The sequence below is a fragment of the Temnothorax longispinosus genome, chromosome 1 (genome assembly GCF_030848805.1).
Source record: "Temnothorax longispinosus isolate EJ_2023e chromosome 1, Tlon_JGU_v1, whole genome shotgun sequence".
NCBI classification, from domain to species: domain Eukaryota; kingdom Metazoa; phylum Arthropoda; class Insecta; order Hymenoptera; family Formicidae; genus Temnothorax; species Temnothorax longispinosus.
In genome coordinates, this window is record NC_092358.1 from 7,843,990 (window position 1) to 7,861,685 (window position 17,696).

The 17,696-nt window shown below is 35.3% G+C and overlaps 1 protein-coding gene across 1 annotated transcript; it reads right to left on the reverse strand.

The window, feature by feature from the left end:
* Positions 1-405: 405 nt before the first annotated feature.
* Positions 406-3,197, reverse strand: LOC139807925 (fatty acid synthase-like). Its single transcript, XM_071769438.1, has 4 exons — positions 2,673-3,197; positions 2,269-2,523; positions 1,641-1,889; positions 406-1,547 (listed from the first exon to the last, which is right to left on the reverse strand). The coding sequence occupies exons 1-4, from the start codon at positions 2,697-2,699 to the stop codon at positions 1,431-1,433; spliced, it is 648 nt and encodes a 215-aa protein (XP_071625539.1). The 5' UTR covers positions 2,700-3,197; the 3' UTR covers positions 406-1,430.
* Positions 3,198-17,696: the final 14,499 nt, after the last annotated feature.

Here is a 17,696-nt window from a genome sequence, read left to right on the forward strand (position 1 = left end):
TCATAAATAAAACAACTTTTACATGAGTTTGAAATTTCCACGCAAAAAAAAGCGAGATTCATCCCAAACTGCCCGTTATTTACAATGTAAAAAATATTAGAAGAATGTAAGAAATCTTTATTTGTTTTTTTTCTTAATAATGATAGGGTAGACCGGGGACAAAAGTAACATTTTGAGTTTAAGATTTATAACAGTTAAAATATAATATCTACGTAAAAAAGACCTGTACCTTTAGATGTAGAATTTATTTGACTACATATTAATTTATTAATATAAATACATATTAATATACATATTAATACATATTAATATGTATATTAATACATATTAATACATATTAATTTATTTGTCAACATTTAGTACAGTTTCCTCATACATTAATAAAATGAAACATTTTAGCAAATATTTTTAAATTTTTATTATTTTTTCATTTTAAAATCTTAAAAAACGTTAATTAAGCCAAATAATTAAAATTTAATTTTCTTAGAAATTAAGCATTTCTGCAACTCCGCGTTAGTGGCTCTAACTACATTTAGTAAGTACGTAAATTTACTACGTACCTGTAAAATTTTATCAAAATCGGACTTGAGTAGGTAGTATTACACTACAGTCTTACCGAGAGCGTCGTTGCGCGCTGTTCAAAAAGTTTCCGAACTATGTCCTCCTTCGAAATATGTTTCTGCTCGATTGATACACTACTTCCAACGTTGTTTTCACTTTTGGAAGCGGTCCTAGTAAGTATGCATTTTTTGAAAATTACGAGCTTTAAATCTGTTTGTAAATTTTCATTGATGTCTTCGAGTGTCGAATTCTTTAGCTTTTCAACGTGGATTTTGTTTTGAAAAAAAGAAAAAGTCTGCGAAAGGCAGGTCGTGAGAGTAGGTAGGCTGAGAATGCACTATTATCTTTGTTTTGGTTCAGAAGTAAATAAATCAGCAGCGATGCGTGCACGAACGCATAGTCGTGGAAAAAAATCACGAATTATCTTTCTACAGTTCAATCCTTTTTTTTTTCACACATTAAGGGAAATTTACAGACAAACTTACGCGCGATTCTAAAAAAACGCTTACCAAAACTGCTTCAAAAAGTAGAAATGACGTTGGGAATATCAACCAAAAAGGGACATATCGGAGAAGATAAAGCAGAAAACTTACAATTAACCCACAAAAGTTATAAAGATAAAGGGGACTTTTGAACAGAATATATGTGAGTTAAAAGATTACCATAAATTTCTGAATGATACAATAATACATAACTTATCGGATCACGAAACGGATGAGACATGTCATTTCATTATTGAAAACTGACGAATGCTTGCGCGACTTTTTGCAGGAAATATATATGTACATATATATCATGTATATAATATTTTTATACAATATATTGTATATTATGTCACCATGTCCCAATAAAATATATATTATATTTTATTATATTAGATTATCTTCTATCCATGTTTCATTAATAGCTGATGTAATTTTGTCGTTGTCCATCATTGTGATATGATTACCTTCCACGTAATGAATTTGCACTTTACCTTCGGTAACCTGAAAATAAGTTTCTTGTTATAAAGCTTCTTATTATTTCTAAAATCATATAGTCTTATATTCCAAAAATATCTCTATCCAAATTAAATTTACCTTATGTAGACCATAATTCTCTTCAGTAAAAGAGGCAATCGGAAATGTGGGTTTTAGCAATGTTATAGGTGATTTAAGGCGAGGTAATAAAGAAATATCATAATCCTGTATAGCAACTATATGATTATAAATTGTGAAACATATCAGTTTTTTATTTTCAGTCAATACATCTACCTCGTCCGGGAAGTAAGCATGAAATATTTTTAATTTTTTATCCCATGTGTTACATTTATTCAGTTCTAACGCAAGCTGTAAATAAAAAAATTTTATATAATTAATAATAATAATTGTGCCAAAGTAACATCTGCATTTTATTAATATAAATATAAAAAATTTATTGAATTTTTGAACCATAAAATCTGTTGTTATTCTTATTTACTTCATTAAAATTCCTTACATATTTATTAATACTCACTATTGTGCTTTTTATCTAAAACTATTATTATCATTTAATCTTGACACATACACAAACATACAAAACAATTTGTTTTACTATTTCAAGATTCAAATACAATCCCTGAAGATATTCATGTTATAATGAATTATTTATTTAAATTTATATAAGATTAAATTACATAAATATTTTTACAATAAAAAATCAAAATATGTTTTTTTACCATTTACTAACCTGTTTCTTGTTAATTATAGTGTACATTTTTAATAAACCAAGTAATACCACATTTTCTAACTCATCTGGCGAAGTACAGTTCAAATATTGATTAGTCCAAAATTTCATTTGATCGGGAGCTCCGTCTATTAATATTAACCGTCCTGAAAAATCTTTAGCTTCTAATAATCTTGCTAATTCAATGGCAATTAAGGATCCAAATGAATAACCCACTATTAGAAATTTCCTTTGATCTTCCATTTTCTTTAATATGTGCTAAGAAAATAAATATAAATGTATGTGTAAGCAGTGGTATAATACGAATAAAGATGTACCTATAATTGTTAAATATTACTTATATGTATACCTATAAATTATTTAAAAATAATCACAATATATATTTTAATTAAATTTAATCTCCTTACAGGCAGCAAATAAGCGGCTGATTTCATCACTGAATGACTTTCATCAGGAATATTAAGTACACCATGTTGCAAAACACGTTGTAGAAGATTTAATTCCTAATGCCATAGTTTTATATACGCTTGAACATCCTTCGATTCCTGGTAAAAGAAATATATTGCCTCGATCAACCTCTTTCTTGGTAACAAATTCTACAAGAATATCTGGAACAAAGTCTGCATCCTTCATTTTTCGAATCAGCATGTCAAAGCCTTCCAAATTACTCGGCTCAATTTTATTTGTATCGTGTATCTTTCCTTGTTCTGTTGTAATTGTCATTTGTCGAAGTTTAGCAAAATTTAGAATTTTAATGTCTTGCGCTGTCAAGGAAATATCGAACTCTCTTTCCAACGTTTGCTTAATTTCAACTGCCATCATCGAATCCATACCCATTTCGACCAGTGGTATGTTTGGTGGCACTGTGTTTATGTTCTTTAATCCTATTTTGAAATAAGGTAAGATTTGTATAATAAAATCAATTTTATGTTATTTTAGTTAATCTTTTAAAATTGAATATACAACAAAAATTTTAATTAAGATTCAAATTATTACACTGTAAAAAATTTGTGTAAAATTTACAACTATTATAGTGGGTAATTTGAGACCCACTATAATATATGTAAATTTCCACACATTCTTAATTTGTGTAATTGTAATACAAAATTACTTTTTCCTTCCGTACTGTAATTTTGTAAAATTACAACTATTATAGTGGGTCTCAAAATTACCCACTATAATAGTTGTAATTTTACAGAATTTTTTTACAGTGTACATTTCTTGGTAAATATGCATAAAAGGTCAGCATTCACCAATTTTATTGCTACTTAAATATGTTGTAGGGAGAGGGGGCTTTTCTGAGTAATTCTACGCAAAAAATACCTAAGTGAGAGACGGCATTGGTTTAGAAGAAATAGCAAATTGAAGTTTTACAATTTTATTACTTTTCTTAGGTATTATAAAGTAAAATTAGTTCTAAGAGAAGTAATTTACTGATATGTGTGTATAGACAGTACACGTGTAGACGGGAAGAGGCTACCGCTTCTCCCCCGCAAGCAGGGATGGGGGTGGACCTTGGTTTGCGTGGAAAGTTTCTCACCCATACAACAATTAGGTTGAGTCAGACCTTTGATTACATTGAAGTTCACCCCACCCACCCCTGATGCATGCGGGGTACTGTTGAGAATACAATTTCCGTACTTTATATGTTCGCGATCAAATCATCATTATATGTATATTCACGGTTTTGTTCACGGACCAATCACGTTGGAGCGCCCGAAGCGCTATCGTATCTACTATCTAGTTACTTTTATTCATTGCCTACGGGTGTGTCTCTTCGCGCCTTTTTCACAGTAAACACACTTTACTTTTGTCTCTAACGTTCAATTAATAAATATACCCTGCTGTGTATATTCCTGTGTGTTTCAATACGCCCTGCTAACAGGTTATGGGCCCAGAAATACGCGAAGAATAATCCCATTGAGTCTATCGAACAGATAAGACGTAAAAACGATACGAGAGCGTCGATCGTACTACGAGCGTCGGATACTGAGAATCGCTTCACGCTACCGACGAGGGATCGCACATCACGCGGAACTCGAAGCACGGTACAGTTGAATTGAAGTCGGAATTGAGTTAGACGCAAAATCGCAAGCAAGAGGCAGCACACACGTACGTAACCTCCTTGTTGTTGCACGCGGGAATTAAACTAACCTATTTCAGAAAGAGAAATGGCTCACACAAATATTGTGAATTCCACACGCATTGAGACACTAAACAGAGACAATTATGATACGTGGCGCATCCAAATAGAAGCACTATTAATAAAGAACGATTTATGGGATTACGTGTGCGGTAACAACGTAAAACCCGAACTCGTCGGCGAAGGCGCAGCACTCGCCCGAGCGCAAGATGCACGTAATGCCTGGATTTCGCAGGATCGGAAGGCGAGATCTGATCTTATTCTCTCTATCTCCCCATCGGAACTCAAGCAAATTCGCGGATGCGAGACATCGAGGGACATTTGGTTAAAGCTAGAAGCCACCTACGCATCAAAGGGACCGGCACGTAAGGCAACTTTATTAAAGCAATTAGTGCAACACAAGCTATCAGACGATGGCGATGTACGTGAGCATCTCTCAAAATTTTTCGATACGGTCGACAAGCTTAACGCGATGGACGTAGAAATGAACGGAGATCTCCTTACCATTATGCTGCTTTATAGTCTGCCAGATTGTTTTGAAAACTTTCGGTGCGCTATTGAGACGCGCGATACGCTACCCGATGCAGAGTCTCTCAAGATCAAGATCATCGAGGAGAATGATGCTAGAATCCGAAGATCGGACCATAACGAATCCAAAGCGATGTTTGCCAAGCAAAATCCCAAAGGATCGCGGAATAATTCAAACAATGATCCAGGTAAGGCAAAAACGTTTAAGAAGCCAAAATATAAGTGCAATTTTTGCAGAAAACAAGGGCATAAAGAATCCGAATGTTACTCCAAGAAGAAGAAGCAGGATGAAGCAAAGGCTGAAGCGAAGGCTGAAGTCAAGGCCGAAGCAAAGGCTAACTGCACTGAACTTAGTTTCTTTACCAACAAGGATAGCTGTTCAAAAATTATGCCCGAGGATCAAGATTGGTGTCTCGACAGTGGTTGTACCTCCCACTTGTGCAACGATAGAGACTCGTTTCTGCGTTTCCAAAATACGGACAGTAAAATAAAATTGGCGAATGCATCTACCGCCGAGGTAAAAGCAAGAGGAGATGTCGAACTGACAGCATGCCACGAGAAGATTAATAAGTCCATAAACTTAGAAAATACCTTATACGTTCCTGAGCTGAGAACAAACCTGATGTCTGTTGCAAAGATAGTGGACAAGGGCCATGAAGTCGTCTTTAAGAAAACTCACGCTGTTATTCAAGACATTCAGGGGAATGCCCAGATGATTGCCAAACGACGAGGAGATTTATTCTACTTGAGCTCCTCCCATCAAGAGGCCAATGCCGCAGTCAATATCAAATCAAACGAAGACGAACTGTGGCATAGACGCTTTGGTCATTTCAACTACGGAGACTTGAGAGCGATGAATAAGAACTGCAACGTCATCGGCATGGACTTCAAGGAAACCAACCAAATCCGTAATTGCAAGGTATGCCTCGCCGCAAAATTGCCACGTCAACCCTTTCCTACGAGAGTCGATAAATCGTCCGAAAAGCTACAAATCGTTTACACGGACGTTTGCGGCCCTATGAGGACTGTATCTAACGGAGGAGCACGATATTTCATGACCGTGATCGACGATTATAGTCGATGGTGCGAAGTATTCTTTTTGAAATCCAAGGACGAAGCACCCTCCAAAATAATAGAGTATGTGCGATTTGCCGAGAGGCAGACTGGCTTGAAGGTTAAAGCCGTTCAATCTGATAATGGTACCGAGTATTGCAATAGGACTTCGGATTCGTTTTTCAAGACGGAAGGTATCCAGCGTAGGCTCTCCACCGCTTACACTCCACAACAGAATGGCGTCGCTGAACGCAAGAATAGAACACTGGTCGAATCAGCAAGATGCATGCTCACTCAAGCTAACCTCCCGCACAGCTTCTGGGCTGAAGCCATCGCAACGGCGAATTACATTCGCAACAGATGCATCTCTAAAAATTTGGTTCAGGGCACTCCGTATGAGGCATGGACCGGTAAGAAGCCGAATGTCGAACACCTTCGTATTTTCGGTTCCAAAGTTTTTGTTACAGATAACGTGCCCAACAAAGGAAAGTTCCAGCTCAGAGCGACGGAGGGCATATTCGTGGGCTATTCTAACGAATCTAAGGCCTATCGCGTTTGGATCCCGAGCTTAAAGAAAATTCGCATTTCAAGGGACATCAAATTCTTTGACGAACAATCCTCAGAGAATGAGCGCGAGGACACCACTAACCACGACAGGACGGCCTGCAGCGATGCGACACCGAACGTTGACCATCCCACTACAACGGAGATCGCCATCAACCCAGGAACAGGCGAAGACATTGAACACGCCGCTATAGATGAACCTGACGCTTCCGTGCACGATCAACCTATCAGGCAGGATGACGATGCAGATGTAGAGCAAACAACGCACGAGAAACGGGGGCCAGGAAGACCCCGATTGATACGCACCGGTAATCGAGGACGTCCAAGCAAACAGTACAATATGGTACGTACTGACGCAAATCAAGGTTCGTCGAGTGGAGAGGCGCATCAAAACGAGGATCCCACCTCATCTGTCGCAAGCGATTCCGACGAGGACGGTTGGTACGACGCTTTCTCTGGTATGTGCATGGCTGAGATTCCGTTTTCGCAAGCTATAGCCGGCGACGATGCTGAAGAATAAAAGGACGCCATTTATGAAGAGATGAAGTGTTTGGTCGACAACGACACGTGGGATATCGTCGAGATGCCCGCAGACGCGAAAATCATCGGATCGAGGTTCGTTCTCCGCAACAAGCTTGGCGCAGACGGACTGCTAGAGCGTCGCAAGGCTAGATTGGTTGCAAAGGGATTTTCACAACGTCCCGGAGTTGACTTCCGCGAAACGTTTGCCCCGGTCGCACGACTTTCATCACTTAGACTTCTGGTCGCTCTTTCTGCTACATCTGATTTAAAAATCACGCAACTTGATGTGAAAGCGGCCTACTTAAATAGTAACATAGACACGGAGATCTACATTTCGAAGCCTGAGCTGCTTGAAGAAATGCTTAGAAGAATAATTCATCAGGAATCTGGTACCGAATTAGCATCTAAAGCCAAGAAGATGCTATCCCAATTGATTAACGGTAACCGGGTTTGTCGACTCAACAAAGCCCTCTACGGCCTTAAACAAGCTGGACGTCAGTGGTACGAGACACTTAAGGATGTCCTTCAGCTACTTGGTCTCGTTCCAATCAAGTCGGATCCATGCGTATTTGTTGACAAGAATGGCAATCAAACCTTTGTTTTAATATACGTGGATGACATCATCATCGCATCCAAGGATTCAGGGAGAGCAGATCAAATTAAGAGAGGACTGTCGCAGCGATTCAAAATTAAGGATCTTGGTGAAGCCAAATACTGCTTGGGGATCGAGATTCGTCAAGAAGAGAAGCAAATCTGTCTATCTCAGGCCGGCTACATTCGTGAAATCCTGAATAGATTTGGCATGATCGACTGCAAGCCTTCTAGGACGCCTTTGGTTGTTGGGTCAAAGTTATTGAAGGAAGACGCTACCGAAAATAGAGATAATATACCCTACAAGGAACTCACCGGCGCCCTTATGTATGTCGCAATGGGAACACGTCCGGACATTGCACACGCCGTGAGCGTTCTTTGCCAGTTCAACGATTGTTATAACGAGTCACACTGGTCAGCTGCAAAGCGCGTGTTGAGATATTTGAAGGGTACCATAAATTATGGTCTCAATTACACAAGAGTCAACGAAGGATTAGTTGGCTATGTCGACGCCGATTGGGGAAATTGCAGAATTGACAGGAAGTCATACACCGGCATGGCATTCGTTCTTGCTGGTGCCGCAATCTCATGGGGATCAAGGAAACAGCGTACGGTCGCATTGTCATCCACGGAGGCAGAGTATCTGGGACTCACCGATGCGGCCAAAGAAGCGGTTTACCTCGTCCAGTTTTTGAAGGAACTGGGCCTTGGAAATCTAGCCACTGTTACCCTTTACAACGACAATATGGGCGCTGCCCATTTGGCTAAAAATCCTATTCATCACGCCAGGTCAAAACATATTGACATTCGTTGTCATTTCATTCGTGAAGCCCTGTCCGGAGGGACGATTCAACTAAGATACCTTCCTACTGAGGAAATGGCAGCGGATATGCTTACAAAGGCACTTTCATCACCTAAACACGAGGACTGCTGCGAAACTATGGGGATTGGTCCTACTGAAAATCCAGCCATGTAATCACGAAATTGAGGGAGAGTGTTGAGAATACAATTTCCGTACTTTATATGTTCGCGATCAAATCATCATTATATGTATATTCACGGTTTTGTTCACGGACCAATCACGTTAGAGCGCCCGAAGCGCTATCGTATCTACTATCTAGTTACTTTTATTCATTGCCTACGGGTGTCTCTTCGCGCCTTTTTCACAGTTAACACACTTTACTTTTGTTTCTCGTTCAAGTTAATAAATATTACCTGCTGTGTATATTCCTGTGTGTTTCAATACGCCCTGCTAACAGGTACTCCTGCCAAGAAAAGCACTTACTTATTTTATTTTACTTCTTTTAAGTAAGTTTTCTTTCTTACAACAAAGAATATGTTCTTACTAATAATTTTCAAATATCTTGACACAAGTATTTGAAAACTAGAATATTGTTTTGAGTAAATTTAATGCTTATAATGGCTTTATGCTAGATTTGCGGATTAAGTATTTGGTAAGCTTATATATCCGCAAATCTACCATAAAGTCATTAGTTAATATAAGTATTAGATTTACTTAAAACAATATTCTTGACTTGTGTCAAGATATTTGAAAACTATTAGTAAGAAAATATTCCTGGTTGTAAGAAAACTTACTTAAAAGAAATAAAATAAAATAAGTAAGTGCTTTTCTTGGCTGTGGAATGATTATTTTTCTCTGTATAGGGGAGACCGGGGCTATCTGTCTACAGGGGCTATGTGTCCACAGTACTGCTATCTCAAGTTTTAAGAGACAGATGTCTTTACCATTCTAACAAGTAGTTAAAAAATGCCCTACATAAGATATTTAAATGTTGTTTGTTTTCTTGCGATGCCTCTCGCAGACGCTATATACGTTAAAAGAAAAGCGAAAACAATTATTCACATTTTCCGACGGTCGAAAAATTTGCTGTGCGACAGTAATTTAACTCAAATTAAAGTAAACAATTCATAATATTATCAATTAATATATAGTTATCAGGTGTGAGAAGCGTCAAATCTTAATTCCGCATTATCTAAAATTGGCAACATGCTAAAGACTGAAAAACGTGGTCGAGGCTATCTGTCCTATTTTTGATGGGGCAATGTATCCACACTTCAAAATTTTACAATCTCACTCCTTCGACGCAACCAACATGTAAGCTTCTACGTTTTAACTCTGACATGCCTTCCGCTTTTATATTTGACACATTTAGTTTGACATATTTGTTTTTAGTTTTAGCGTGCGCACGATGTAGTTGGGACATAACGTCTGGCGACGCATGATGTAATTGATGCGTATTGTATTAATTATAACATCTCACTTGAGAAGGACCAAATTGTGGTCGAAACGTCGTGAAGAAGAATAAATGAGAAATGGCAAGTTGGGTTGAGTAATTTTTAAATCGTTATTTTTATCTATGTACTGGCGAACCTATTATTTATTGGACTGTTTTTAAATATATGAGTTATTTGTCTTAAATTATTGAGTATTTTCTATTTCAAACGCTGCCGAGGATAAAATAAAGGCCCCAAATAAAAAAAAAAAAGATTAAAGAATTGAGGGGACAAAAGAAACTCATCACATTAATTTTGCAACGGACTCAAAATCAGTTTGATGCCACCGTATATAAAGAAAAGTCAGCTCTACTCAGAAAACTTGTCAAAAAATCTACACAAAGTGGCTACTACTTCTCTGACTCCAATGACTAGGCAATTTTTTCAATATTATATATTAATAATAAATAATATTATAAATGAGTATAGAAATTAATATAAATAATGTGTTTTTTATTATGTGGACAAATAGCCTCTCGAATGTGGACAGATAGCCCCGCATATGAGGCTATCTGTCTACGCTTGACTTGTCCACTTAAAAAATTCGCCTCTTTAAAATGTTAAAAGATCAACGATTCTAATTATGTATTTTTTAATAGCAAGGTTGAAAGGTTATATCATTAAAATTTTAACCAAATATCTTTATTAGTTTTTTAATAAACTTGAAAAAAGCGTAAAGAGTGGACACATAGCCCCAGTCTCCTCTACGCTGAGGAAAAAAATTTGTTGAAAAACGCAAAATGTGTTTTATCTAACTAAAATATTTAGTCCGATACGTTCAACTAAATAGCTGGTTTAACGTTTAACTAAATATTAGTTGCATTAACTAATACTTGATTAAAAAATTTTGATGGTTGACATGATTGAATCATACCTTTTTTTAGTGCAACTTAATAATTGTTGAATTAACCACTGGATCAACAGCTATACAAACTTAATCCATAAAACCAATTTTTTTCTCAGTGTAGAAATAAATATCGAAATTAGGGCAGGAGCTTTTGTCGTGATCAATTTTATTTTTAAATTACTCGTTTTCTTTGAGCAATCTAATTTAATCGCGGTTACGTTATATTTATGGAATCGATCGTTGGTTAATCAACTCAATGCCAAAGATATCCTTACTTATAAATAATCACAAGTTATCTTCACGTACGTCATCAGATCATTTGTCCCTGTACTTAGGTATTTAATCTTTAATCTATCTGACTTCTGCGGGTAATAACTCCCCGCCTGAAGTTTCGATTAAACTTCTTAATCGAAGTTCCACGTGTGATTTTCTTCGGTTATCTACTCAGACCACCATTCGCCGGACGACAAATCGACGTTTGGGAAACAATATACGTGAATCATTACATCATTAACAAAGGCCATCCGTTACCATGCGCGTCTCATAGGATATGACGTAAACGTCAGCTCTCCACACACGAGCGTGGGTGATACGCAAATGATCGGAAGATAGAGAAACATACGATTTTGAACTTGTAGATTGCCATATTTCTTGAAAGTTCGAAAAAGACCAATCAATATTTTTCTCCGTCTTTATCTGTTACCAGCGCTGATTACCCGTGATCGGAGGGATGCAAATTTCGCTACGATTGCGCGTATAATTGCCGTATCAATTAATCTTTTACGGTGTCACGGTACTCTCCATACTCTGTATATTGCTTCATACTAATTATGCGATTCATGCACATAGCAGAAGATGAGAGTTGGAAGCGGCTTAAAGATATAGCTTTGATGTAATTAACGTTTAAGCGACTTACGCGTAATTTGCAAAATTTGTTATGGTATGGTAGTAATCATTTTATTATTTATTTAATTAACTTTCCAAGTTTCTTTTCTCGAAAACAAGGCCTTATTCGAAAAAATGTATTCTATTATATCGACTTATTTTGAATAAAATCTATGCCTTCCCGGTTGTACTTTGGCCCTTTTTTTTTTTTTTTTTTTTACATGGAGAAATCTTCTACTACCGGCCTTTCGACCGATAGCCCCCTCTTGTGGGAGGGGGAAGACCCCATCGCCTCCGTGAAAGGCGAAGGGAGTGCCGGATTTTTACCGGCTAAAACTCCACGATGGTCCTCACGGTGCAGTGCCTTGACTGGGAAGCCCCGGGAAACGCTATGATTCTTCCGAAGATCCCCCGGTTGTATTTTGGCCCACCCTGTATAATTTTAAAATCTGAATTATTTATGAAACTAATATAACATTAATACCTTTTTAAAATTAATTAGCTTTAATATCTTATCTAATATTAAAAAAAAAACTAATTAAGAATAATTAAAATCTTAAAAATTTTAGGCAAGATATACTTTTGTAAAAAAAAAAAAATATATTTGATATGCGTATTTAAAAACTTCCAATAAACAATTCTATGCTCGGAAATAAGAATATTAAATCTATGGTAGAAAAAAATATCAAAATATATATTAAGAAAATGAAATTAAAGTATAATTAATGATAATGCCGTGATAATCTCGTTAAAACCTCTTTAAAGTAGACGAGAAAATCACTGTCCATTATATATCTATGATTGTCTTAAAATGAGTTTTTTTTCACTTGTAAACTTGATAAATAAAGGAAACGATAAGAAGCCTTAAAACCGATTGCGACATTATTATCAAATCTAAATGCGTCACATTATATTTAATAAATATTTCTACATATAGTCGGAATTTTTTTCGAGAAAGTTTAACAGTTTCGACGAAATTAAAATTGAATTCGTACATCATTAATTATTATCGTAATTATGCGGGATTCTTGTTTATCACGACGACTAGAGTCGGCATTGCGATCTCTTTCGCAAATAATAATAGAAGTACATTGCATGGTAACAGTATATATAAGATAAGAATAGTACTTAATAATTGTTATTTGATGAGAGAACTTCGATAAACACATCGAGAAAACATCGATAAAAATAATTCCTCAAGTTTTTCCGTAAGCACTTGTTCTTTGAAGTTTGAACGATAAACCACTCGCTTCTTTTAGTGTGTGAATGGTGTGTCTCAATTTTATTTCATGTAATAAAGAAAGAAACTTTTTTATATAATACTCGAACGTAATGCTCAAATATATTAGATAGAATATACAGTAGAAGCAATGAATAATGACTTCGTAATAATAAAATAGATCTTACATATGTAATTAAAATTACATTTTTCAGAAATTTCTATATTTCTATATTTATTTATCTTTATTAAACTCTATCTTTATTTAACATATTAACTGCAATTCGTACTAGCCTGATTTGCTTAAATCACAGTTACGAAGAGATTCGTAGGACATACTTAATAAAATTGACAGCGTAAGAATAAAAAATTAATCGAAAAAAACTGGCGTTTTTTTACTCGAACGTAACAATTAATACTTACGCCATAATTAATAGTTAAATATTTAACACACTTTCTCGAAAAAAATTCCGACTATATGTAAATATAGTATAGATATAGTTAGATATAATATTTATTAAATATAATGTGACGCATTTTTAGATTTGATAATAATGTCGCAATCGGTTTTAAGGCTTCTTATTGTTTTCTTTATTTATCAAGTTTACAAGTAAAAAAAAAATAATTTTAAGACAATCATGGATATAATGGACAGTGATTTTCTCGTCTACTTTAAAGAGGTTTTAACGAGATTGGCATTATCATTAATTATACTTTAATTTCATTTTCTTAATATATATTTTGATATTTTTTTATATTTTTATATTTAGATTTAATATTCTTATTTCCAAGCATAGAATTGTTTATTAGAAGTTTTTGAATATGCATATCAAATACCTTTTTTTTTACAAAAGTATATCTTGCCTAAAATTTTTAAGATATTAATTTTTCTTAATTAGTTTAAAAAAAATATTAGATAAGATATTAAAGTTAATTAATTTTAAAAAGGTATTAATGTTATATTGGTTTCATAAATAATTCAGATTTTAAAATTATACAGGGTGGGTCAAAATACAACCGGGAATTAGACTTTCGATTTCGGTGCCAAGTTCAAGAATTCTAATCCGTAAAAATGAGTACGAATAAATTCCTCCAGTAAGAATTAAGGGACCGCCTGATGACGCTTGATTGGTCCGCTATTAACTGAGGAGAAGTTAGTGGGAGTGGGACAAAGCACAACATCCCGTGAGAAGTACGAGAGTGGGAAGGCTATCTCTCTCGATCGTTTGCATAATTGCTTGTTAATGGCGGTATTCGTCCATCAATCGGCCATCGTCAAGAACAACCCGAGAAAGGCCGTGCGCAGCGTGGGAAATGGCGAGGTCGTCGAGTTCGACGTCGTTATCGGCGAGAAGGACCACGAAGCCGCATATGTCACCGCGATGGCCGATGGCCGATAAAAAAATGTGAAAAAATTCACATATAACCATTATTTGTAAAGAAAATTATATTATAAATTTCATGCACTGTTCTCAACATTTTGCATTCTCTTTACAACCTTCTTAAATATATTAAAATAAAATTCTATCAAAGTAGAGTTTACTTAAAAACAACTAAAGAATATAGTTTTATTACTTGCCTTTCGCGAAAGATATATGACGTGCCTTGATACATTTCCGCTAAAAAATCTACTTCTGTTAGGAATCTGTCATTAAAATAAAAATTATGAGATATGCTGTGCTTTATTCATATGTGAGAAAAGAGCCGATTGTACGGTGAATCAAAGATGAAGTGTGAATTTCAGGCCGATCGTATCTTGACATTATCCCGTGTACGTTCGCACGTACGCACATGTATACGGCATATATATATGTTCGTTTACCATCTGAATGTCCATTTGAATGTCTGATCTTTTCGCCGAAGGCTGTCGCCGATACACGTATTTTGGATTATATCTTGATCTTTATGATCTTTGCCCGACTTTTCTGCGCGAGATTGACGCTATTTCTATGCCGACTTCTTTTCTACGCACAATTCCGAAGTTGATGTCACGAGTCACACCGGCACGAGCGTCACAAAAGGCACGTGTATCGGACCCGATAAAGTTGAAGGTGATCTCTTGCGTTTGTAAAGATTCGAGATTTCTGATAGAAGATTCAAGAAGATTTCCTGGATAAAATCTTAAGAACATTATTATAAAATAAGAGAAAACAAGACCGCTATGATACACAATCGAATAAGATATAACAAGCGGCGCCGTTTTCGGTCTAAGCTTAGATCTTAGGTAGCTCAATTTCCGTGGCTATTAATTTCCGTGTATATATGTATTATTATAATACATATACATATATATTCCAACTTATTACTGCGCGCCGATCACAGTCGGACTTAAAACACAGCTATTGTTGGAAGCTAAAGTTGGAACATTAAAAACCCTTCTCTCCCCGGAATTAAATCGACGCGATAGAGCAATTTCTAAGTGTCACACACAAAATACATAGGAGACCTATCCGATACACCCTCTTATACTAAAAAAACCTACCCCCGGATCACTTTAAATATTCTGGCTACATTAAAAACGATTTGTCCCATTTCTCCTTTGGCACAGAGCAAGTTCTAAGTGCCACACATAAAATACATAAAAGACCTATCCGATACACCCTGCAGAAGACACCCTTATACTAAAAGACCTACCCCCGGACCACTTTAAATATTCTGGCTACGCCAAAAACGATTTCGTCTCTTTCTAAGGGAGACAGTTAGAAAGAGATGCAGAGTGAGTTTAATCGGAGAATCAAAAGTTAATCGGAGACTGTGAAATTGGCCCTTAACTTCTTTGCGACTATCTCGTATTTCGCAATTCCGTCGCGTAACGCGATGTTTTTTGTCCTCTGTCGCCCAAGATAAAATTTGACGAACTTCAGAAGAGACAAGAAACATCACGTTACGCAACGGAATTGCGAAATACGAGATAGTCGCAAAGAGGTTAAGAGCAGAAAACAGAAAGCAAAAAGCACATTGTAGATCAGCCTTTCACAGTAAAAAATTTAATGTTAATGAAAGTCCACTCTAAATTTTGTGTTAAAATAACTCATTCATCGTGTTACTTGTTGACATTTAGAAATGTTATATCGACATTTTTTACAATGTATGTTTACAATAATGTAAAAATAACTTGCAAAAAATATTGATATAACATTTCTAAATGTCAACAAGTAACACGATGAATGAGTTATTTTAACACAAAATTTAGAGTGGACTTTTATTGACATTTGGTACACAAAATTTTTTACTGTGTTATATTGCTTTTATATGTTTTTCTGTCTAAAATGTTTCTTATAAATGTTTTTACATGTTTTTCCGTCTGTCTTTCGTGTTATTTAAGCCCTCTCGAATAATTTCGGCGGTTGAATACGTGACGATGTAATCGCCATTTTCACTTTAACTTATTGCACGAATGTGCACCAGTTCAGGAATTTCTTCGAAAAAGAATAGACGTCATAGATGGTATATGCATAAAGCTTCTAGAACATTCTCACGCATGTCTCAATGACGTCATAAATACGTTCAAAAGACATGAAAAGTAGGAATTTTAAATGTCTTTATCTAAAATGTCTTTATCATTAAAACAAAACGTTTCTATAAGTTTTTTAAACGTTATTTTATCGGAAAAGAAACATTCCATCAAACGTTTTTTGAATGGACATTTTTACTCATGAGAAACGTTTCTAGAAATCGGTTATAAATCGTTTCGGAAAAACACTTATTAAACATTTCTGAAACGTATATGTGCTACCTGTGTTATAACGCATATAATGTTGTGAAAAGCATTGCAAGCATTGCAAGAGAACAAGAAGCTTCTCTGAATCTCTTACGCGTAGAGCTTTTTTTCAATTATTTATTAAAATGGTAGAAATATATAAAAAAACTTTGTTTGTTATAAAATTGTTATAAAAAGGCAGAATAGACAAAAGAAGAAGACAATGGATAATGGATGGACATTAATATGGATAATGCGCAAACAAAAAAAATAGATAAATAATAAATTAATATCTAAGTGAATTAAATGAAACTGATTTAGTATGCTTACATATTCTTATATCGTCAATAATGAAATGAAATAATAATTGGTAGTCATGCAGAAATCGCAAAAGACTATAATGTAAGTATTGCACGTCAAATTATAAGGTGAGTAGTCAGTAGATAAAATTCAATAAAAAATTAAGAATGAAAAGCGAGCTTCTTCTGCCATTTGAATTCAAATTGAACTGATCTAAAGAGTCAATATTAAAAACAATGACATGTAAGTCATAACAAATATTAAAAGTATAATTATATAGCCGTTATGACCTTGTCATATATTATATTTAAATTCTCCGAATCTGTTTAAATGTTTTGTTTACATTCGCGATGCTATTCAATGATCATTTTTCTAACTGCCCAAAGCGTGTCAGGCCGTTAGGCTAACAGCCGGCTTTTAGACTAAGAAGCTGAATTTACTAGGCTATTACACTAATTCACGGTTGATTATTCTACTGGCCAGCGTTTAGCTAAGTTCCTGGGATTTTAGCTAACGGGCTGATTTTTCTAAAAGCCTACGACATATATATCTTTATGGTTCGGTAGATATCAGTACCATTTCGGAGACGTAGTGATATATATCGAGACATTTGTCACATATTGGGTCCGACTCGATATTTTTTTATATAAAAAGTAATTTGCCGAGACCGGTACCAATTTGTTTAAAGATATGTAATGTATAAAACCAGAACAAAATTTCTTTTTATATATTACACATTAGGAGGACCGGTACCAGTATTTTAAATATAAGCTTTGTAATAAAA

Excerpts from the sequence above, each read along its gene's own strand:
- LOC139807925 (XM_071769438.1), bottom strand. The coding sequence starts at position 2,699 with ATGAAATCAGCCGCTTATTTGCTGCCT. Across the intron at positions 2,524-2,672 it reads CAGCCGCTTATTTGCTGCCT|CACATATTAAAGAAAATGGA; the intron begins GTAAGGAGATTA and ends TTATTTTCTTAG. Across the intron at positions 1,890-2,268 it reads CTATAATTAACAAGAAACAG|CTTGCGTTAGAACTGAATAA; the intron begins GTTAGTAAATGG and ends TTTTATTTACAG.